Below are 22,019 nucleotides of genomic sequence, written 5' to 3' on the forward strand. Positions count from 1 at the left end.
CTCTCTCCACTGTGGAATATCAGAGCTAATTTTGATTTCATTAGAAGTCTAGTTATAGGCTGCTGAGCTCACTTTGGGCTGACAGTGTACCAGCACTGGGGCTCCCTTACTACAAACTGAATTCACCTAAGAGCTGAAATCACTGAGTGTTGTGTTAAGTAGTGGGGGAGCCTGAAGATATATTGTGGAGCAGTTTGTGGGGCTGCTGGAGTGCCTTGTGGACTGGCTGGTGAAGCAGTTTGATGCGGAGCAGTTCGTGGATGGCAGGAGCTGCTTGTGGGCCGTGGAGCTGAGTGAAGGAGTTTGTGGGGTGGCTGGCAGAGCGGAGCGCAGCTATGGGGCGGTCAGCTTCAGATCATGTAAGGTGCCTCTTACCCCCGTCCCATTTCCACCCAGGTTGGGAGGTAAAGCTCCACAGATAAACTTTCGAACTCTGGGGCTGCCCTGACCAGGGACAGAGACTTTTGGGGCATTGGACTTTTGGGACTTTGGGTGATTTGGGGTTGCTGGACTCAAGAACCAAAGGGAAAAGGGCATGCCCCCATTTGCTTGGGGTGGGTTTTTTTTTGCTCATGGGTTGTGTTATGAATCCTGGTGGTGGTGTTTCCCCAACATAATGCCACATTGTTTTTCTCTGTTATTAAAAGGCTTTTGCTACAGTCAGACTATGTGCTTGTGAGAGTGGAAGTATGCCTTTTGGAGGCGCCCAGCAGGGGTGGTATATATTTGTCCCAGGTCACTGGGTGGGGGCTCCAGCCGGTTTGCATTGTGTTATTGGAATGGATCCCCTAGATATTGAACCCGGCCCTTGTTGCTGCCAACTCTGACGGGCAGAAGGGTTACACATACTTAATGCTCACTTAAGAGGGGCTTTGTTTTATTTCATTGGTGTCTTTCTATGTATAGATTGTAATTTTATAATATTTAAAATCAGATTTTATGTGAATAAAGGTGTTTTTCATGTCATGCCTCTCTGGTTGTGTGATTAAGCCTTAGTAATAATATAGTAAATTTACTGTTGAGTCTCAAATCTATTCTTAATTTTTAAATGTAAATGAAAAATGTACTGTCCTAATTTAGTAATCCATATCTTGCTCAACCCCTGTCCTTAGTCCCACCCTCTTCTTCCACAAAGGCCTTCAAGAATAATCCAAAGAGAAATTTAAATAAAAGCAATGGACACCATTTTGAGAATGGAGCTTTGCCTGGTCTCCCACTCTAATGTGCATTTAAATGTCTGAATTCTACCGTTCTTCACAGAAAGCAATTAAAAACGATTCTATCACTTGGTACATACAAGAAATACAGAGACATCTGCTGGCCGACTTGTGGAGTTACTCCTTTAGCTGATGCACATATCTTTGTGCTTTTGATAGTGCAACATAGACCATGCAATATGTATATCCATATGGCAGTGTGAATATGTTTTTAATATAAAACCATCGGCATTATTACTGGAAGGAGCTGGAAGAGGATGAGGTGGGAGTTGCTGTCAACTAATGTCATTCAGCCTGTATCTGTTGCTCTGTCATAAATGGGACAAGACACATTGTGGGATCCTCTATTCCAATAGAAGACCCTCGTTTTCCCCCTTGTTTCTACTTCCTCATTATGTCAAGGACTCTGCGCTGTAGTGACTGTCCTCTGGAAGAGGTCACCTGCTTATCATTCCTTCTAGTCAGTCATTGCGACTCCCTGTGTCATTTGAATAATGCCGGGTATTCTGTCTCCCCTGGAGGTCACCACACTACTTCCTACAGCAGTGCAACACAGCTAGAAAACCAGCCTTCCCGATACAGACAGGGGAATCCTCAGATGGAGTAGGTCTACCCGAGTGGCTCCTAAGCCACCCCTTGGGGTAGGGGGCTTGCTCAGGTGGCAGGAGGGATAGCTAGAGCTTCGCTATACTCCAGACATCCCCAGCTGCCACAATGGCCTTTTGGAGACATGGGCACCTGGTGAAAAATAGAGTAACTACTCTGCTTCATGCTGGGGACCAAACTGGTGGCCATTTGGTGTAAAGGTTGCTTAATGCCCCCCACTTCCTGAGCTCCGCTGAGCATAGCTTGGATGCGCCTAAGATCTGGGCTTCAGTGCATTTATGCAAGCACAGAGGAATTGTTTTACTGAATCTATGGTCCATCTAGTCTAAGATCCTGACTCTGGCTGATAGGAAGGAGCAGGAAGCTGAAATTAGCAATTATGGGAGGACCTGCCCAAAGGGCAAGTTTCTAACTAACCCCTTTAATTAGAGGTTGTCTGACTTGCCTTAGGTTTGAAACTGCTATTGAACAAGGGGGCAACATTAAACCAGAGGCGCCTGCGTGTGAGGGTATAACATGGCAAACTTCCATCTGGACTTAAACCTGCAGTACAGTACCCATTACAGGGGACAGGGATGTGGGTACACTTTGCCCACATCCAGTATCAGGTATGTAAGGCAGCACTGGAATAGTTGTTAATTATTTGTATTTTAGTGATATTTCATAATGACAGTGTAACATTGCAGTTTACAATAGCTGTTTGCTAAACTGAATACTGGGAACCTTTAGTTAAGTTTTTCCTTAAGTTTTCAAATGACCTTTTCAATGTTTTGAAAAGTAATTTTCTTTCCAAAAGGACCTGGGTCTTTAATGTATAACTACTCCATCTAATTTATCTAATTCACTTGTGGCCTTATTCTGCTATTGGTCACACCAGCATAAATCCAAAATTGCCTTCAGTATGTTGCCACCAATTTATGCCAGAGAACAGAATTTGGTCCCTAAAATTTATCGCATTATAACTTATTCAGTAATGATTAAGAGTAGTAATTCATAGTACCTTTTTGGCAAAGCTAAACAATTCATTGTTGTCTCATTCACAAAACGACAATTTGAAAATAACTCATGAAGCTTTCTCTGTTCTTAATGATCACTGGACTTATATTTTAATTCTATATTTTAAATAGTCTTCTGCTGATTTTTGGCAGCAGCCTATGAACTATTCATAGCTGACTCCTTTGAAAATCATTTCATCACTGTCCTGGTATCTTTGCCATGCAGAAAGCTCTACCTAAATTATTTTTGTCAGCCCATATTTACAATACAATGCCATTTATGCTTTTGACAAACATGTCCTGAAGCATTTTAAAAACAGTTTTAAAATTATGACATGAAACAAAATTTGTGTCAAAGATGACAGGTAAGTCTTCAGTCTGGTTATAACAACAGAACACAGTTGAGATACAGAGCACCAGGTTCTGGGGCCCAATAGCTAAGCCCATATGAGCTGGATATTTGCGTCTCCCATTGATGTTGATTGCAGGTGCTTAGCATTTCTAAAAGACAGACCAGTACTGTAGAGCCAGATTCTGACTGCATTTTAGTTTTATTATTATTATTATTTATTAATTTGTATTACCATAGTGTCTAGAGCATGGTGGGCAACCTGTGGCCCATTAGGGTAATCCATTGGCAGGTCACCAGACCATTTGTTTACATTTGCACGGCCGCCCACAGCTCCCAGTGGCCGTGGTTCACCGTTCCTGGCCAATGGGAGCTGCGGAAAGTGGCGGCCAGGCTTACGGGCCACAGGTTGCTCACGACTGGCCTAGACTTAGGCCATTGTACAAGGTGATGTACAAACACAGAACAAAGACCCCTGCCCAAAGGGGCTGACAATCTAAGCAGAATCTAGAAATAACAGATGACTACTGTGATAGACCCAGGCCAGTTGGGTACCACGAAGTAGTAGAAGGCAGATATACTGGCCACTGGATTAGCAGTTTTCTTTTCCCTGACTGACCAGAGCAGGGGATGCTCGAGGCTAATGAGAGCACCTGACTCCAATTAACCTGTAAAGAGTCAGATGAGGCCATTAAGGTAATGTGAATACCTGACTCTAATTAAGGGACCTGCATGAAAGACCTCCTAAGCTTATTCTTACCAGCTTAGGTTAAAAACTTCTCCAAGGTACAAACTTTGCCTTGTCCTTGAACCCTATGCTGCCACCACCAAGTGTGTTAAACAAAGAACAGGGAAAGAGCCCATTTGGAGACATCTTTCCCCAAAATATCCCCCCTACACTCCCTTTCCTGGGAAGGCTTGAAAAAATCCTCACCAATTTGTACAGGTGAACACAGACCCAAACCCTTGGATCTTAAGAACAATGAAAAATCAATCAGGTTCTTAAAAGAAGAATTTTAATTAAAGTAAAAGAATCACCTCTATAAAATCAGGATGCTAAATACCTTACAGGGTAATCAGATTCAAAACACAGAGAATCCCTCTAGGCAAAACCTTAAGTTACAAAAAGACACAAAAACAGGAATATACATTCCATTCAGCACAGCTTATTTACCAGCCATTTAAACAAAAGGAAATCTAATGCATTTCTAGCTAAATTACTTACTAACTTAACAGAAGTTCTGAAGAGCATTCCTGACCTGGTCCCAGCAAAAGCAACTGACAGACAGACCCTTTGTTTCCCCCTCCTCCCCTCCAGCTTTGAAAGTATCTTGTCTCCTCATTGGTCATTTTGGTCAGGTGCCAGTAAGGTTATCCTAGCTTCTTAACCCTTTACAGGTGAAAGGGTTTTGCCTCTGGCCAGGAGGGATTTTATAGCACTGTATACAGAAAAAGAGAAGGGTAACCACCTATTTTTATGACAAGAGATCACTCCAGTCAGGCTGAGGAGAGCCAGGGAGCCAGAGGAGAGGAAGTGCGGCTGAAGGGCTGGTTAATGAAGACACCCTCAAGCCATCAGTAAGGGTGCCCTAAGGTAAGGGTGAAGAAGAGAGAAGTGGGAGAGCTGTGGGGAAGTGGCCCAGTGAAATGTAGCAACTCTGACAGGGAAAGGTTGGCTGCCAACAGCTGCTACCATTAGGGTCCCTGGGCCAGAACCCTAGGTAGAGGGCGGGCCCGGGTTCCCCCCAGCCTGCCACTACAGAAACACCTCCTGGGAGGGGAAGACAGGCCCCTGTCAGGACAGGCTGCTAAACTGTTTGGGAATAAGCCCATAGGGACAACAGAGATTGAGGGAGTTCTCTCACCAACCTCCTTGCTGGCTTATGATGAAAAGGGGTCAGTAGACCAACCCTGGCCCTAGAGATAGAAGAGCTACGTGGAAGGTCACAGTGAGCCTCTGAGGCTAGCATAAACTGCCTAGAAGCACGGGACCCATGGGGACAAGGTTGGAGCTCTGCCATACTACAAACAGATGGAGGAGGACAAGGAAACAATGAGACAATACTGGTCAGCATGACAGGCTGTGGTCTCAGCACACCAGTACACTAACATGTCAAGTTTTTTGCAGGCATCATGGCAAAGGAGAGGTTTCTGGAAGGATTTGAAGATGGATAATGAGATGGCTTTGTGGATGTTTGTGGGATGTGCTTCCCAAGAGCATGGGGCAGCATGAGAAAGCATGAAGGTGTGTATTTGAGAGTTTAGCAAGTGGGCAGTGGATGCTGACATCCCGGGTTGATTGGAGTTGAGAATCAACAGCTTGTTACCAATAAGAAAAGATAGCTAGGGTGGAGATGGACTATGAAGGGCCTTGAAAATGAATATCATCAGTTTTTTTGATACAATAAAGAAGGGGAAGCCAGTGGAAGGCTGCAAAGAGAGGGCTGATGTGGTCAAAGCGATGAACTATGAAAATGAGCTTTGCACGCATTTTAAATTAATATGAGTGGGATAAGATTGCATTTCTCAATGCCAGAGAGAGGGATGATGCAGTAATCAAGATGAGAGTCTGGACAGGAGCTTTATCTGTGTGGATGAGTAGGAAAGACCATATCTTAGAGATGGTGTGCAGAAAGGATCAGCAAAATTTAGACATAGCCTGGCTATGAGGACCTAGAGAGAGGTCTGAGTCCAAGAAGACACTCAGATTATGGTCTGAGTGACAGGTCAGGCAGGATGGTGGTGGTGTCCATAGTGATCTAGAAAAGAGGTAGGAGGGAGGACTTTGCGGGGAGGGAGATTAAGAGCTCTGTCTAGCCATATTCAGCTCGAACTGGCAGCTAGACCTCCATGAGGTGATGTTAGAGAGACAGGTCAAGCTTTTAATTTGGACAGGAGATAGGTCTGGAATAGAAAGGTAGATCTGTGAGTTGTGAGCACATATATGATAGTTGAATTAGTGTTTGCAGATGAAATTACCCAGAGATAAGATGTAGAGGGGAAGAGAAGGGGACCAATGACAGGGCCCTGTGGGTCTCTCACAGAAAACTGGGGGTGGATGAGGAGGAGCCTCCAAATGACATTGAAGGAGCATTTAGAGAGGTAGGAGTAGAGCCAGGAAAGGGCAGGGACACAGAAGCCAAGGGTGGAAAGAATTTCAAGAAGAGCATAGTCAGCTGTGTCAAGGGTGGCTGGCAGGCCAAGGAGGAACTCCACTGGCTTCAGTGGAATTACTCCAGATTTACAGAGGTGTCAACAAGATCAGAATTTGTCCTCTAGAGATTGATTCTGCTCCGACACTGTGGTTAATCAGGAGTAACTTCACTGAAGTCGGTGTAAAACTAGTGTGATGAGAGAATCAGGCCCACAATTATCAAATTACTTTAAATGGGAATGAAGGAGCATATTTTTCCATTCTGTAACATCTCGGTTCAATGCAGTTTCGTGTGTGTGTGTATATATATTTATTACAAATTAGTTCAAATATATAATTTAAGCCTGCTTGTAAGGTGATTTTTTCCCCCCCATGACATGGGCCCTGCTTCTGTTGAAATGGAGGAAAAAATGCATAGAAACATTTTTGCATGGAGATGACTTTTTATCTGTACTATGATAGTGAACTGGAAGAAATTACATTTCTCCAATATGTTAAGCAAAATGTTATTGTCTTGCTCTTGATGTAACCTAGAATGATGTATGGCTATTCTTAACTTGTGTGCAAGATGAAACTTTTCTTTAATTTTTCCAGTCCTTGTACACTAGCTATGGTACTGGGCTTGTTTTTAGTTCCCGTAATTCTTAATGTACTTTGTCTTTGTGGCCTGGAGATTTCCCTTTAGCAACTGTGCCAAGAACACTAGTTTTTAGTTTCATTTATGATGTCCATATTTATATTTAAGGACCATTAACTTCTCTCTGTTAAGCCCTTTTAATAGAGTACATGATTATTGATGTCTACATAGTTTCCTAAGTTTTTTAAAAATATTTTTACAGGTAATATATTTAATTCATAGTCCTAGATTCCAAGGCCAGAATCATCTAGTGTGATTACCTATTCTGAAATCCTGTATAACACAGGCCATAGAACTTCCCCAAAATTCTTCCTCGAGCAGATCTTTTAGAAAAACTTTCAATCTTGTTTTAAAAATTGTCAGTGATGGAGAATCCACCACGACCTTTGGCAAATTGTTTCAATGGTTAATTATCCACACAGTCAAAAATGTACACCTCATTTCCAGTCTGAATTTTGTCTAGCTTCATCTTCCAGCCATTGAATTGTTACACCTTTTTCTGCTCGATTGAAGAGCCCATTATTAAATATTTGTTCCCTGTGTAATTACTTATAGACTGCAATCAAGTCCCCCCAGCCTCTTTAATCAGCTAAATAGATAGTCTCAAAGAGCTCAATCACTAAAAGGCATGTTTTCTAAACCTTTACTCATTCTCATGGCTCTTCTCTGAACTCCCTCCAATTTATCAACATCCTTCTTGAATTGTGGGCACCAGGATGGGACAAAGTCACAGCAGCAATCACACCAGTGCCAAATACAGAGGAGAAATAACCTCTCTATTCCTACTTGAGATTCCCCTATTTATGCATCCCATGATCATGTTAGTGTTACGACCATTCTCCAATGCAATAGTTCTTGATATCTGTCTCCGTTACTAACTGTCAGTTAACTTGAGGTTATTGTGCATTAAGAAATAAAACCATTTCACAAATTTCTTTAAACATTTTGAAAAACCTTTTTCCTTTGCTGTTTTAAAAGCATTCCTGTTCCACATCTTGGTCTGTTGAGGTGTATCTGCTTGTTTCTTGCACGAGCATCCTTTGATCAAGGTTCTTAGTCTTCTGTTCTTGCACAGCCTCAGGAGGAAGGGGATTCTGAGGCACATGTAAGGGTCCTAACAACCAGAGCTGTATTTTGGAATGGAGAAGCGGCAATGGTAGTGCATGGGAGAGGAGCTAGGCAGAATGTCTCAGGAGGTGCTGAAGGTAACAGCTGTAGAAAGGATGTAGCCCTACGCTGCCTCCAGTAGAGGGCTCCTGGTGATTTTTAGTGAACAGGGGACACCGTTCCATGGCCATGCAACACACCCAGTAAAAAGCTTAGAATCATAAAATATTATAGCTGGAAGGGACCTCGGGAGATCATTTAGTCCAATCCCCTGCTCAAAGCAGGACCAACCCCAACTAAATCATCCCAGCCAAGGCTTTGTCAAGCCGGGCCTTAAAAACCTCGAAGGATGGAGATTCCACCACCCCCCTAGGGAACTTCTTGTGTAGTGTTTAGTGCTGCTGGCAACACCAGCAGCACCCGACTGCTCATGCTCAGTACGTGCCAGCTGTAGCTGCCTCGTGCATGGGAATTTTGGGAAAGGACATTGGCACGGAGGCAAGTGTTGTTTGGCTCTGTACTTTGTGTGTGCTGCAGATACGTACACATGCTCACCTGCATGCGTTTGGCTGGAAAATGCCAGTGTTGTAAGGATTGTTGTAAATTCTGCTAACAAGTCATTTCAGGCTAGCATCTTTATTTCACTAGGCACTTTTCATCATAACATGCTGACTGATCCTAGACCAGGTGGTTAATTTTCATTGCAGCTGTGGCTCATCTGTTCCATAAAGCACTTTAGCTGATGATAGTTCTGTACTAGCATTTCCCGTCAGAATCAATATTGCAATGCTAAAGACAGTCGGTAGTGGGATTCTGGCTCAAGGTAGGTATAGCATTTATGGAACTTTGACTTTCAGTGACTGAAGATGAAATGGCCCAGCTGGATGACATGAGTTAATTTTGGAGAGACTATCAGATCTTTACACTAATTATGGGCGTTCAAGAGGAGTGCTAACTATCACTGTCACCCTACTGTCTAGTGGCCTGCTCCTGATTTATTTTTATTCTTTTTATAACCCACATTAATGGCAAGTAGCATGTAAAACTGTCTAAAAACTGACTTCTTTGTAATCTGGTTTAAAAGCGCTTTGCAGTTTTACCTGCTAATGTGCCATTTAGGAGCTAATCCCAATAGTGTTGCCAACTGTCATGATTTTGGGGAGGTGTTTTTCTTAAACTCTAGCTTGTGGAAGCATGTGAATAGGTGAGAATCTCATCTTCCATTGAACAAAAGAAAGTTTCTAGTCCTCATGGTTGGAAAGAAAAGCTTGACAACATGACCAGAGTGTACTTTAAGGCTCAGTAACTAGAAGGCAAATTTCCCCCCCCCCCCCTCCCTAAATGTGTTTTTAAAAAAGCACCTTTAAAGCAAATCTCGTGATTTGGGGTGGGGTTGGGGACCTGACTCATGGTTTTTGAATGCTTGGGGAGGGAAATACAGAGAACAGCTCTGACACGTACCATGACGATACTATAGGACCAGGGGTCTCCGAAAGAACAGGATGATTCCACGTTGTCTTGAACACCAACAATCCTTTAATACAACGTAGGGTTGCCAAGTGTTCACTTTTTGACTGGAATGCCCGGTCGAAAAGGGACCCTGGCAGCTCCGGTCAGCACTGCCGACTGGGCCGGTAAAAGTCTGGTCAGCAGTGCTGCAGGGCTAAGGCAGGCTAGTCCCTACCTGTCCTGGCTCTGTGCTGTGCCTCGGAGGAGGCCAGCAGGTCTGGCTCCTAGGCGGGGGGGTCCATGGGGCTCCACATGCTGCCCCCACCCCGAGCACCAGTTCTGCACTCCCATTGGCCAGGAACTGCAGCTGAGAGCCTGCAGGTGAGAGCAGCACACAGAGCCTCCTGGCCTCGCCACCTAGGAGCCGGACCTGCTGGCTGCTTCTGGGGCGCAGCGCTTTGCCAGGGCAGCCCGGGAGCCTGCCTTAGCCCTGCTGACCAGGAGCCGCCGAGGTAAGCCCGTGCCCCAACATGGAGTCCCCTCCTGTACCCCCCCAACCCCCTCATCCACAGCCCTGCCCCAGAGCCTGCACCTGAGCCCAGTGAAAGTGAGTGAGCATGGGGTGGGGGGGAGTGAACTACCGAGGGAGGGTGAATATGGTGAGCCGGGGGGGGGGGGGGAGCATGGCCTCGGGGAAGGGGCGGGCCTAGGGTGTTCAGTTTTGTGCGATTAGAAAGTCGGCTTCCCTAACTCTAAAAAGTGGTGGTCTGCCCTAGAACTGGCTAATGGCTGCATCACACCCCAGAATACTTTTACTTTCACTTTCTACTGACTCTGAAGCTTTGCTCTTACTCTGTCTACGGCAACCCATCTAGTGGGAGACGGGAAACACATTCGAATGAATGGATTACTTGTTACTTAGATTTGCTCTTTTCTGTTGGACTAGTGAATCTTCTCCAAGGCAATGGTCTCCATTTTGCACCTTTATTTCTTTTTGACTGCAAATAGCAGACAGTGGCTGACTTTCCTGGCATTTTTCTCTTGTCTTGGCAAGCCTGTGTGTAATGTTTTAAAATAGGTTAAAAAGAAATCCAGAGCTGCAACACATAAAAATATATTTTTTGCAACTCATTTCGTGGAAATGAGGTGTCTGATTCTAATTCATTCTGTCAAATTCAAATTTATTTTATTAGTCAGATTAATCACAGTGGATAACAAGGTTATTTCAGAAAATATATCAACTGACTAGCACACCAAGGAACAGAAAGAATTCAGTGTAAAAAAGAAACAGAGGTTGGCAAATTTAAAAGCGGCCTCTAATTTTGTACTTGAAATTTTGCATCCACAATGAATTGCATATGCATTCTTGCAAAAGCAATCTAGTTTGGAATGTAGCTGTTAACATACAGATCTCTAACTGCCTGATTTGTAGTCAGAATTGTCATATATCCCACAACTCAGATCATCAGGCATCTAAATTGATTGCACCTCCCATTAATTGCAGGCACAAAATTGTAGGTGAAAAATGTAGCGACCCCTTTTGAAAATTTGGCTCATAGCAGTCATTTATTACAAGCCTTCCTTTTGAGAATTCTGATTGCTTTTCAAATGCACATAATGACACCAAAACCTGAAATTAGACATGCATGACCAGTTGATGATACCAGAATAGTACATCAAAGAAAGTGTCTTGAGGATGACTGGTCAATAAATCTGCTTGACAATTTAATTGGTATAATTGATAAAATCCATATAACTACTAGGGAGGAAATTAAATTACTCTATACAAATCAGGTTGGGATTTAGATTAGTATTTTCTGGGTCAACTCTGTTTCATGCAAATTATGTTATTGAAGACCCCTTCATTCTGAATGCATGTGTTACTTTTCCCCATAAAAAGTTTATTAATTCCTCTACTGTGGCATAGGCTGGAACCCTCAACCAAAGCTGCAGGTGAGTGTGCATTGCCGAGTCACAATCATCAGACGGTGCACTGTTTTTTGTTTGTTTGTGATTAGATTGCACACACTTCTTCAAGCTGCAGTTCACAATAGGGCTCTAGGGTTTAGAGATGTCAAAGTACTATTAATCTATGTAATCCATGAGGCTTTATAACACATTAATCAGGAGCAAGTATTCACAGAAAGAAGTTTTGCCCTTCAATGGCACCTATTCAGTGCTAAAATAAAGAGATAAAATTCAGGAAGCACTCAGTAAAATTCTGCGGCCTGTGTTGTGCAGAAGGTCAGATGATCATAAAGGTTTTCTGGCCTTAAAATCTATGACACGCAATATAATATAAGCTTAATGCAGGGAACAAACTAGTTTGCTCTTATCTGATAACTTGTAGAAAAGCTGAACAATATTTTTGGTCCTCTAGTTTCCACAACAGTGTGTCTGAGCATGCTCCACCCTTGTGAAGGAGTGAATGCCACGCAGGGCACTGCAATCCCCTTCTGTGGCTGATTCTGGACAGTTGGATGAGCTGCAGAGGACAGGGCAGGAATCACGGCGTGTGGCCTTGAGGATGCCTGCATTTCTGTTCATAGGAAAGTGGGGAAAATAGAGAAGATTCAGCTGGGCTCTGAAATGGGGGCGGAATAAACAAAGCTTGAAAGGGACACAAATTTCTGAGCATGCTCTGAGAGAGACTCCATTGCAGTGAGTGAAAAGAAGAGCCTTTTCATCAGAACATATTCTCCCCCCATTGTGAGGTAAAGGGAATAAAAATGCTCAGCGGTCTGCATGGCCACTGCATACCAGCTGTACAGTAATATTGTAATGAACTGCTTAGCCAATCATTGTTATGCTGGTGCGTTTAGCAGCTTGCTTCCAATATTGCATTATGAAAATTACATATTTCATGTAATCAGGTCTGTCTCTTACTTCATCCTCCTCCTCCACTTATAAATCTTTAGAATGGATGGGTCTATAAATCACATGCATTTTTCATTTATCATTTATTTTAAGCCAGGCAGTTTCTTATTTAAATTGCCATATGAATAAATCTAATAATCCTTATTCACTTACATCATCCCAAACTTTAAATCTTGTTCTGACTGAGGTCATAAGTGAAATCAGTATTAAGGGCAAAACTAGCAGCTGTAACAACTGTAATAGCTCGCCAAATTATATTAAAGGGCTCAAATAATATTAAAAATGAGGAAGAATTGAATTACATTATTAAAGCATGCTATGCTGAATCAGGCAAACATTGGCCCTAACCAGAGATCCTGAATGTGCATATACTGAATTTATCACCACACTAGTGCATATGCCCTGACTTAATCGAGGAATCAAGTACTTCCCTAAACATTTCTTTTTATGAACTGCATTTGTATGTGATTCTGTATAGGCTTTAATACAACACCTAAAGTCTGAACAGACATGGTGTTAAAAATCACAACACTCAGAGCAAGCCCATTGTAAGGTGTGAGGAAAATACTTGTTGGGAATTCTAAACCAATTTGCACACCCAGGGCCAGATTTTGTCACTCTTGCTCACATTGGGCTGATTCAGATGTTTTCACTCACCATGGGTAGCCCCTTCCTCTACAAGTGGTCTGTAGTGGGCTTCAGTTGGGGGCCAGCAGGCCTTCTGGTCAGGCTCTGCGGCTGAGAGCCTGCAGGTGAGAGCAGCACACAGAGCCTCCTGGCCCTGCCACCTAGGAGCCAAACAATCTCCCCAAACCTTGAGTTGGCTCTTCCGGCCAGTCTGTGACTCCAGTGGCCAAGCCACATTTCATCGTACCCCCTTGGAATCCTCCAGGATCTCTCAGGAGTCTAGGGGAAGAGAGAAGGGTAAGGGGACCAAGGCTTTCCCTCTCCACTGAGTCCTGGCCCAAAGGGAGAGAGATGAGGGGTGTCTCAGCCCTTTTGGGCTGCCACCCTAGATCAGCCTCAACTTGAGCCTCTTCCTACCTTCCCTGTTTCCTTTCAGTTTAGGGCATGGCCCCAGCCTTCTGCTTACAGCCTACAAAGTTCAGGGCTTCAGATGCAGGGGATGGTGGGGCTGTTTCCCAGCTCATCCTCAGCCCTGGTCTACACTAGGAGTTGAGGTCAAATTTAGCAGCGTTAAATCGATTTAACCCTGCACCCCTCCACATGACAAATCCCTTTTTTTCAACTTAAAGGGCTCTTAAAATCGATTTCCTTACTCCACCCCCGACAAGGGGATTAGTGCTGAAATCGGCCTTGCCAGGTCGAATTTGGGGTACTGTGGACACAATTTGATGGTATTGGCGTCCGGGAACTATCCCAGAGTACTCCATTGTGACCGCTCTGGACAGCACTCTCAACTTAGATGCACTGGCCAGGTGGACAGGAAAAGGCCTACAAACTTTTGAATTTCAATTTCCTGTTTGGCCAGTGTGGCAAACTGAAGGTGAGTGCAGAGCTCATCAGCAGAGGTGACCATGGTGGAGTCCCAGAATTGCAAAGGAGTTCCAGCATGGACTGAACGGGAGGTATGGGATCTGATCGCTGTATGGGAAGAGGAATCCGTGCTATCAGAACTACGTTCCAGTTTTTGAAATGCCAAAACATTTGTCAAAATCTCCCAGGGCATGAAGGACAGAGGATATAACAGGGACCCGAAGCAGTGCCGCATGAAACTTAAGGAGCTGAGGCAAGCCTACCAGAAAACCAGAGAGGCAAACGGCCGCTCCAGGTCAGAGCCCCAAACATGCCGCTTCTATGATGAGTTGCATGCTATTTTAGGGGGTTCAGCCACCACTACCCCAGCCGTGTTGTTTGACTCCTTCAATGGAGATGGAGGCAACATGGAAGCAGGTTTTGGAGACGAGGAAGATGATAGCTCACAGCAAGCAAGCGGAGAAACTGGTTTTCCCGACAGCCAGGAACTGTTTCTCACCCTGGACCTGGAGCCAGTACCCTCCGAACCCATCCAAGGCTGCCTCCCGGACCCGCCAGGTGGAGAAGGGACCTCTGGTGAGTGTACCTTTTAAAATAGTATACATGGTTTAAAAGCAAGCATGTTAAATGATTAATTTGCCCTGGCATTCGCGGCTCTACTGGATGTACTCCCAAAGCCTTTGCAAAAGGTTTCTTTGGGGAGGGCAGCCTTATTCCGTCCACCATGGTAGGACACTTTACCACTCCAGGCCAGTAGCACGTAGTTGGGAATCATTGTATGTTTGTGTTATCCTCAGGAGAGTGATATTATTCATGGTCACCTGGTTGAAATAGGGTGGTTTTCTTAAGGGGACATTCAGAGGTACCCGTTCCTGCTGGGCTGTTTGCCCGTGGCTGAACAGAAATGTTCCCTGCTGTTAGCCACGGGGAGGGGGGAGGGCCTAGCCACACGGTGGAGGGCGGCAAAATGCGACCTTGGAACGAAAGCACATGTGCTGTGTATGTAATGTTAACAGCAAGGTTTACCGTGAAAGAGTGTACCCATTGTTCTAGAAAATGTGTCTTTTTAAATACCATTGTCCCTTTTTTTTCTCCACCAGCTGCATGTGTTTCAAGGATTACAGGATCTTCTCCTTCCCAGAGGCTAGCGAAGATTAGAAGGCGAAAAAAACTCACTCACGATGAAATGTTCTCTGAACTCATGCTGTCCTCCCACACTGACAGAGCACAGATGAATGCATGGAGGCAGACAATGTCAGAGTGCAGGAAAGCACAAAATGACCCGCAGAAGAGGTGGTGGGCTGAAGAGAGGGCTGAAGCTGAAAGGTGGCGGCAGCATGATGAAAGGAGGCAGGATTCAATGCTGAGGCTGCTAGAGGATCAAACTAATATGCTCCAGCATATGGTTGAGCTGCAGGAAAGGCAGCTGGAGCACAGACCACTACTACAGCCCCTGTGTAACCAACTGCCCTCCTCCCCAAGTTCTATAGCCTCCTCACCCAGACGCCCAAGAATGCGGTGGGGGGGCCTCCGGCCACCCAGCCACTCCACCCCAGAGGATTGCCCAAGCAACAGAAGGCTGGCATTCAATAACTTTTAAACTTTTAAAGTGCTGTGTGGCCTTGTCCTTCCCTCCTCCACCACCCCTCCCGATGCTCCTCTCCTCCACCACCCCTCCCGGGCTAACTTAGCAGTTATCCCCCTATTTGTGTGATGAATTAATAAAGAATGCATGAATATGAAGCAACAATGACTTTATTTCCTCTGCAGCGGTGATTGAAGGGAGGAGGGAAGGGTGGTTAGCTTGCAGGGAAGTAGAGTGAACCAAAGGACGGGGGGTTTCATCAAGGAGAAACAAACAGAACTTTCACACCGTAGCCTGTCCAGTCATGAAACTGGTTTTCAAAGCTTCTCTGATGCGCACCGTGCCCTCCTGTGCTCTTCTAACTGCCCTGGTGTGTGGCTATGCATAATCAGCGGCCAGGCGATTTGCCTCAACCTCCCCCCCCACCATAAACGTCTGCCCCTTACTCTCACAGATATTGTGGAGCACACAGCAAGCAGTAATAACAGTGGGAATATTGGTTTCGCTGAGGTCTAACTGAGTCAGTAAACTGCACCAGCGCACTTTTAAACATCCAAATGCACATTCTACCACCATTCTGCACTTGCTCAGCCTGTAGTTGAACAGCTCCTGACTACTGTCCAGGCTGCCTGTGTATGGCTTCATGAGCCATGGCATTAAGCGGTAGGCTGGGTCCCCAAGGATAACTATAGGCATTTCAACATTCCCAACGTTTATTTTCTGGTCTGGGAATAAAGTCCCTTCCTGCAGCTTTTGAAACAGACCAGAGTTCCTGAAGATGCGAGCGTCATGCACCTTTCCCGGCCATCCCACGTTGATGTTGGTGAAACGTCCCTTGTGATCCACCAGAGCTTGCAGCACTATCGAAAAGTACCCCTTGCGGTTTATGTACTCGGCGGCTTGGTGCTCCGGTGCCAAGATAGGGATATGGGTTCTGTCTATGGCCCCATCACAGTTAGGGAATCCCATTGCAGCAAAGCCATCCACTATGACCTGCACATTTCCCAGGGTCACTACCCTTGATATCAGCAGATCTTTGATTACGTTGGCTATTTGCATCACAGCAGCCCCCACAGTAGATTTGCCCACTCCAAATTGATTCCCAACTGACCGGTAGCTGTCTGGCGTTGCAAGCTTCCACAGGGCTATCGCCACTCACTTCTCAACTGTGGTATTCTTGGTATTCATGTGCTTCAGGGCAGGGGAATGCAAGTCACAAAGTTCCATGAAAGTACCCTTATGCATGTGAAAGTTTCTCAGCCACTGGGAATCATCCCAGACCTGCAACACTATGTGGTCCCACCAGTCTGTGCTTGTTTCCCAGGCCCAGAATCAGTGTTCCACCGCATGAACCTGCCCCATTAGCACCATGATGCCCACATTGCCAGGGCCCGTGCTTTGAGAGAAGTCTGTGTGCATGTCCTCATCACTCTCATCACCGTGCTGACGTTGCCTACTCGCCCGGTTTCACTTTGCCAGGTTCTGGTGTTGCATATTTTGCTGGATAATGTGCGTGGTGTTTAATGTGCTCCTAATTGCCAAAGTGATTGAGCGGCCTCCATGCTTGCCATGGTATGGCGTCTGCACAGAAAAAAGGCGCGGAACAATTGTCTGCCATTGCTGTGACGGAGGGAGGGGCGACTGACGACATGGCTTACAGGGAATTAAAATCAACAAAGGGGGTGGCTATACATCAAGGAGAAACAAAAACAACTGTCACACAGAATGGCCCCCTCAAGGATTGAACTCAAAACCCTGCGTTTAGCAGGCCAATGCTCAACCCACTAAGCTATCCCTCCGTCTGGTAGTTCAGGTAGGACTGAATCTCCATTAAAGTTTCCAAGGTGCCCCTGACAGATCTCACCAAAATGATTGTTGGCCGTTGATTTCACGGAGGGAGGGAGGGGGGATCAAATGAATACAAAACAAATCTTGTCTATTTCTTGTTTTGATCCACTCTGTCTATCTTTTACATCTTTGGCTGGCAGCAGACGGTGCAGTAGGACTGCAAGCCATCCACATCTCCTGGCTGCTCGGTAAAGATGGTGCAATAGAACTGCTAGCCATCCTCATCTCCTGCCTGCCCAGCAGAAGATGGTACAATAGGACTGTCTGCAGGACTAAAGAGAATGACCTGGTTGAGTCACTCCTAATTTAATCCCTGGGCCCATGTCTGCCCAGGCGCTCCTGACCAACATTACCAAGGCGGCCCGGAGCACCTCGGACACGATGAGGATGGTTTTCAGGCCTATTGCAGTGTCTGCTGCCGCAAGGCAATGGGTTGCTGCTGCTGTGTAGCAGTGCTGTACCAAGTCTGACAGCACCCAGGAGACATACGGTGACAGTGAACTGAGCGGGCTCCATGCTTGCCGTGGTATGGCGCCTGCACAGGTAACTGAGGAAAAAAGGCGCGAAACAATTGTCTGCTGTTGCTTTCATGGAGGGAGGAAGGGAGAGAGGGCCTGACGCCATGTACCCAGAACCGCCCATGACAATGTTTTTTGCCCCATCAGGCACTGGGATCTCAACCCAGAATTCCAATGGGCGGCGGAGACTGCGGGAACTGTGGGATAGCTACCCACAGTGCAACACTCCGGAAGTCGACACCAGCCTCGGTACTGTGGAAGCACTCCGCCGAGTTAATGCACTTAATGCACTTAGAGCATTTTGTGTGGGGACACACACAATCGACTATATAAAAACAATTTCTAAAAACCGACTTCTATAAATTTGACCTAATTTCATAGTGTAGACATAGCCTCGGAGTCCAGTTGTGTGTGTCCTCCCCTTAGTCAGAGGGAAGGGCGATCCTAGCCGAGTCTTACTCACAATCACGGTACATCCCCTATAGATCAGTAGTTCTCAAACTAGGGCCGCCGCTTGTTCAGGGAAAGCCCCTGGTGGGCCGGGCCAGTTTGTTTGCCTGCTGCGTCCACAGGTTCAGCCGATCGCGACTCCCACTGGCCGCGGTTCGCCGCTCCAGGCCAATGGGGGCTGCGGTAAGCGGCACAGGCCGAGGGATGTGCTGGCCGCCCTTCCTGCAGCTCCCATTGGGCTGGAGTGGCGAACTGCGACCAGTGGGAGCCGCGATCGGCCAAACCTGTGGACCCAGCAGGTAAACAAACCGGCCCGGCCTGCCAGGGGCTTTCTCTGAACAAGCGGCGGCCCTAGTTTGAAAACCACTTCTATAGATTACTCTGCCTCAGTGGCTGCAACCTGCCTGTTTACTTGCAGCCAATCTCTCCTCCATGCTCCCCCCTGCCGGACTACCAGAGCTCCCTTTTAAGCAGGCCTTCCATAGGGAGCATGCTCAGCTTAGGGGCAGGGCCTTTTTGGCCGTATACTGTTGCACCACTCCTTTTTTCCATAGTGTGGGGTTTGTAAGCCCCATCACACACCTATCCTGTCAGGCTGAGTGCTGCAGGGTCGGCCTGTATGGATAGGTCTCCTCTGTCCCGCAAAAAGAAGTCCATGTTCTCGTGGTCACATCCCACTCAATGCAGTAGCTCAAACTTGTACAGGTACAGTGAGAGGTATGAGAGCATAATCCTCAAGTTATGGTCTTTTGTGGTGTTCTGCCACTGAAGAGCTGCATGATCCATCATGAGATGGAATGGCTGGCCCCATAAGTAAGAGCAGACTGCTTCAAGCGCCCATTTTACTGCCAAGGAATCCTTCTCTATCACTGAGTATGCCACTTCCCAGGGGAACAATTTCCAGCTAAAGTAAAGGATTGGGTGTTCTTCTCCCTCCACCTCTTGGAAAATCATGGCTCCAAGGCTGATATCGGAGGCATCTGCAGGATGAAAGGTTTAGAAAATCAGGGTGGAACAGGATGGGCTCCCAAGTTAGTTGATCTTTTAATTTTTTGAAGGCTGTGGTGCAGCCCAGAGACCACTGGACTGTCCTGGTATGGACAGTCTTTGTGGTGCGTGCAGTACATTCCACCAGAGCTTGGACCTGTCCTACCACAAAGGGGCATAGGCACCCCCTCCCCACTGCATACCCCAGGTACATCACCTCTCAATTAGCCAGGCAGCACTTGGCAGGATTAGTTGTAAGTCCAGCACTTCTGGAGGGCCTGAGGACTGTTGCAAAATGTTTTAAATGCTCATTCCAGGACTTGCTGTAGATAACGATATCATCGATGCACACAGCTGCATCCTGATCATGAGGCTGAAGCACCTTGTCCATCAACCTTTGGAAGGTGGCTGTTGCTCCATGTAGGGCAAAAGTATTGTCTGGAATTGGTACAGGCCAAACAGAATGTAGAAGGCTGTCTTTTCTCAGGACTCCAGAATCAAGGGGATCTGCCAGTGACCCCTGGTTAGGTCAAGAGTGGAGATATACTTGGCGGCCCCTAACTTCTCTAACAATTTGTCAACCCTCAGCATCAGGTAGGCCTCCAATCTGGATACCCCACTGACCTTCTGGAAGTCTCTGAAGAATCTGGTCAACCTGTACTGTTTAGGTACCAACACTATAGGGCTTTGCCACTCACAATGTGACTCCTCGACTACCCTGAGGTCTAATATAGCTTGCAGTTAATTCTATACTGTTTCCCATATGCGCCTCGGCAATGGCCAAAAGTTCTTGCTTACCTTTTTCCCTGTTTCAGTCTTTATGTGATAGAACACTAGATGAGTTTGTTCTGCAACTGTGGAAAAGACTGCCAAGAAGGACTGGGCAAATTTTTGGATCTGCCACTTTTGCTACATCTGCAGGGTCTTCTCCGACCAGGACTTATTCAGAGCTGGGGGCTATGGAAGCCTGAGGCCTGCGTTCTGGAGGATATGGCATTAGCAGGAGCCCTTCTCAATATTTCCAGGCCTTTAGCAGATTGACCTGGTACATCTTAATGTCTTTCCTTTTGCTGGGTTGATGAACCTCATAATTTACTGCCCCAATTCATCAGATCACTTCAAAGGGGCTTTGCCATTTAGCCAAAATTTCGATTCCAAGGTGGGGAGCAGGAGTAACATCCAGTCCCTCAGTTGGAACTCCTGGACATGGGTTCCCTTATTGTACACTTGCACTTGCCCCATTGTGCCTTGGGTAGATTTTCTCTCACAAACTCTCCTACTGCCTTTGACTTCTCTCTTAGTTATAGCATGTATTGTTCTGAGTTCATAGCTTTGGAATTTAGTTCCTCCCATGTCTCCCAAAGGAGGTCTACTACTCCCCTCAGCTGTCTCCTGTATAGTAATTTGAATGGGGAGAACCCTGTCGATGCCTGACAGACTGCATGGATGGGGAACAGGAGTGGTGGAAGTAATTGGTCCCAGGGGCAGGCTTCCAAAGCTACAAAATTCTGCAGCCTACTTTAATTTCTTTGCCAGACCATAGAATTGGGAGTGGTACACTGATGTTCTTACAGCTTTTAGCATCAACAAGCTACACAGTTCCCTCATAAGATGGGACATAAAGTTGGTGCCCTGATCTATGATTATTTCCCCAGGGAACACCACCTGGGCAAACACTTTCATGAGCTCCAGGGCAAGGGTTTTTGCCTTTCTGGAGTGTAGTGGAATCATCTCGGGGTACCGTGTGGCATAGACTAATAGGACTAATCTGTGCTAGAATCCAGCTGCACTCTTTTCCAATGGGCCCACTATGTCCAGACTGATCCCCTCAAATGTAATCCCTTACCACAGGGAGGGGTATCAGTGGGGTCCAGGTTACCTTCCCTTGACTTGCCCGCTGGAATTCTGGGCAGGAGGCACGGTACTCTTGTACCTCCTGGTGGACAAAGTGTCACCTGGTTGAGAATTTTCCCCTGACCAAGGTGTCCCCCACAGGGTGACATGCCAGACATAGTATTTCCCTGAGGTACTTCTTTGGAACAAGCAATTGCATTTTAACATCTCCTGTCTGGTGGTCCTTCTCTGTTCTCTATATTTTCTCTAGCTTGAAGTGAGGCCATTGTTTCTGGAATCGAAGTTCTACCACCTCACCATTGACCCAGGTGAGCTGTTCATAGGTTCATCCCAATGTTGAGTCATTTTTTTGTTCTTCAACAAAATCCATGTTGTCCAAAAATATGTTGGTCACTGCCGGCTCACTTAATTTCTTCTGTTTGTCCCCCTTGGGGAAAGTCTGTCCCACTACAGCCAAGGTGCCATCTGTGGGGGGGGAGGGGGCATGCTCCTTGTCCTGGGTCTTCCTCCTTGCCTTTGCCTGCTAAGGCTTGCGGCTCCGCTGTCTCCTTGTTTCCAGTGTCACTGTCAGTCACATGCAGGGGCTCCCCATTCTCAGACTGCATCAGGTCTCTAAGAAAACCACCAATCTCACCCAATTATTACCAGATATGCCAGATTTAGGGCTACTGCCACACAGATCCTTCATCATGGTTCCGCCAGCCCCCACCCACCGCTGCTCCGGTGGCCCCAGGCAACTGGACCCGGAGCAGCAGTGGTGGCGGCGGGGCCATGGGCTGCCCCCTGCCTGGAGCAGTGGCAAATGGTGACAGGGCCCTGGGTCACCCCCACCTCAAGGAGCATCAGCAACCACTGGAGCACACCCACCCCCAGCAGCAGCTCCACTGGA

The 22,019-nt window shown here is 46.3% G+C and overlaps 1 protein-coding gene across 1 annotated transcript; it reads left to right on the plus strand.

Annotated features, from left to right (window-relative positions):
* Positions 1-14,009: 14,009 nt before the first annotated feature.
* On the plus strand, positions 14,010-20,113 carry LOC140906167 (uncharacterized). Its single transcript, XM_073329666.1, has 3 exons — positions 14,010-14,464; positions 14,989-15,214; positions 20,092-20,113. Exons 1-3 carry the CDS (start codon positions 14,080-14,082, stop codon positions 20,111-20,113), a joined length of 633 nt encoding a protein of 210 aa, XP_073185767.1. The 5' UTR covers positions 14,010-14,079.
* Positions 20,114-22,019: the final 1,906 nt, after the last annotated feature.

This window comes from Lepidochelys kempii, chromosome 2 (assembly GCF_965140265.1).
Source record: "Lepidochelys kempii isolate rLepKem1 chromosome 2, rLepKem1.hap2, whole genome shotgun sequence".
Taxonomy (NCBI): Eukaryota; Metazoa; Chordata; order Testudines; family Cheloniidae; genus Lepidochelys; species Lepidochelys kempii.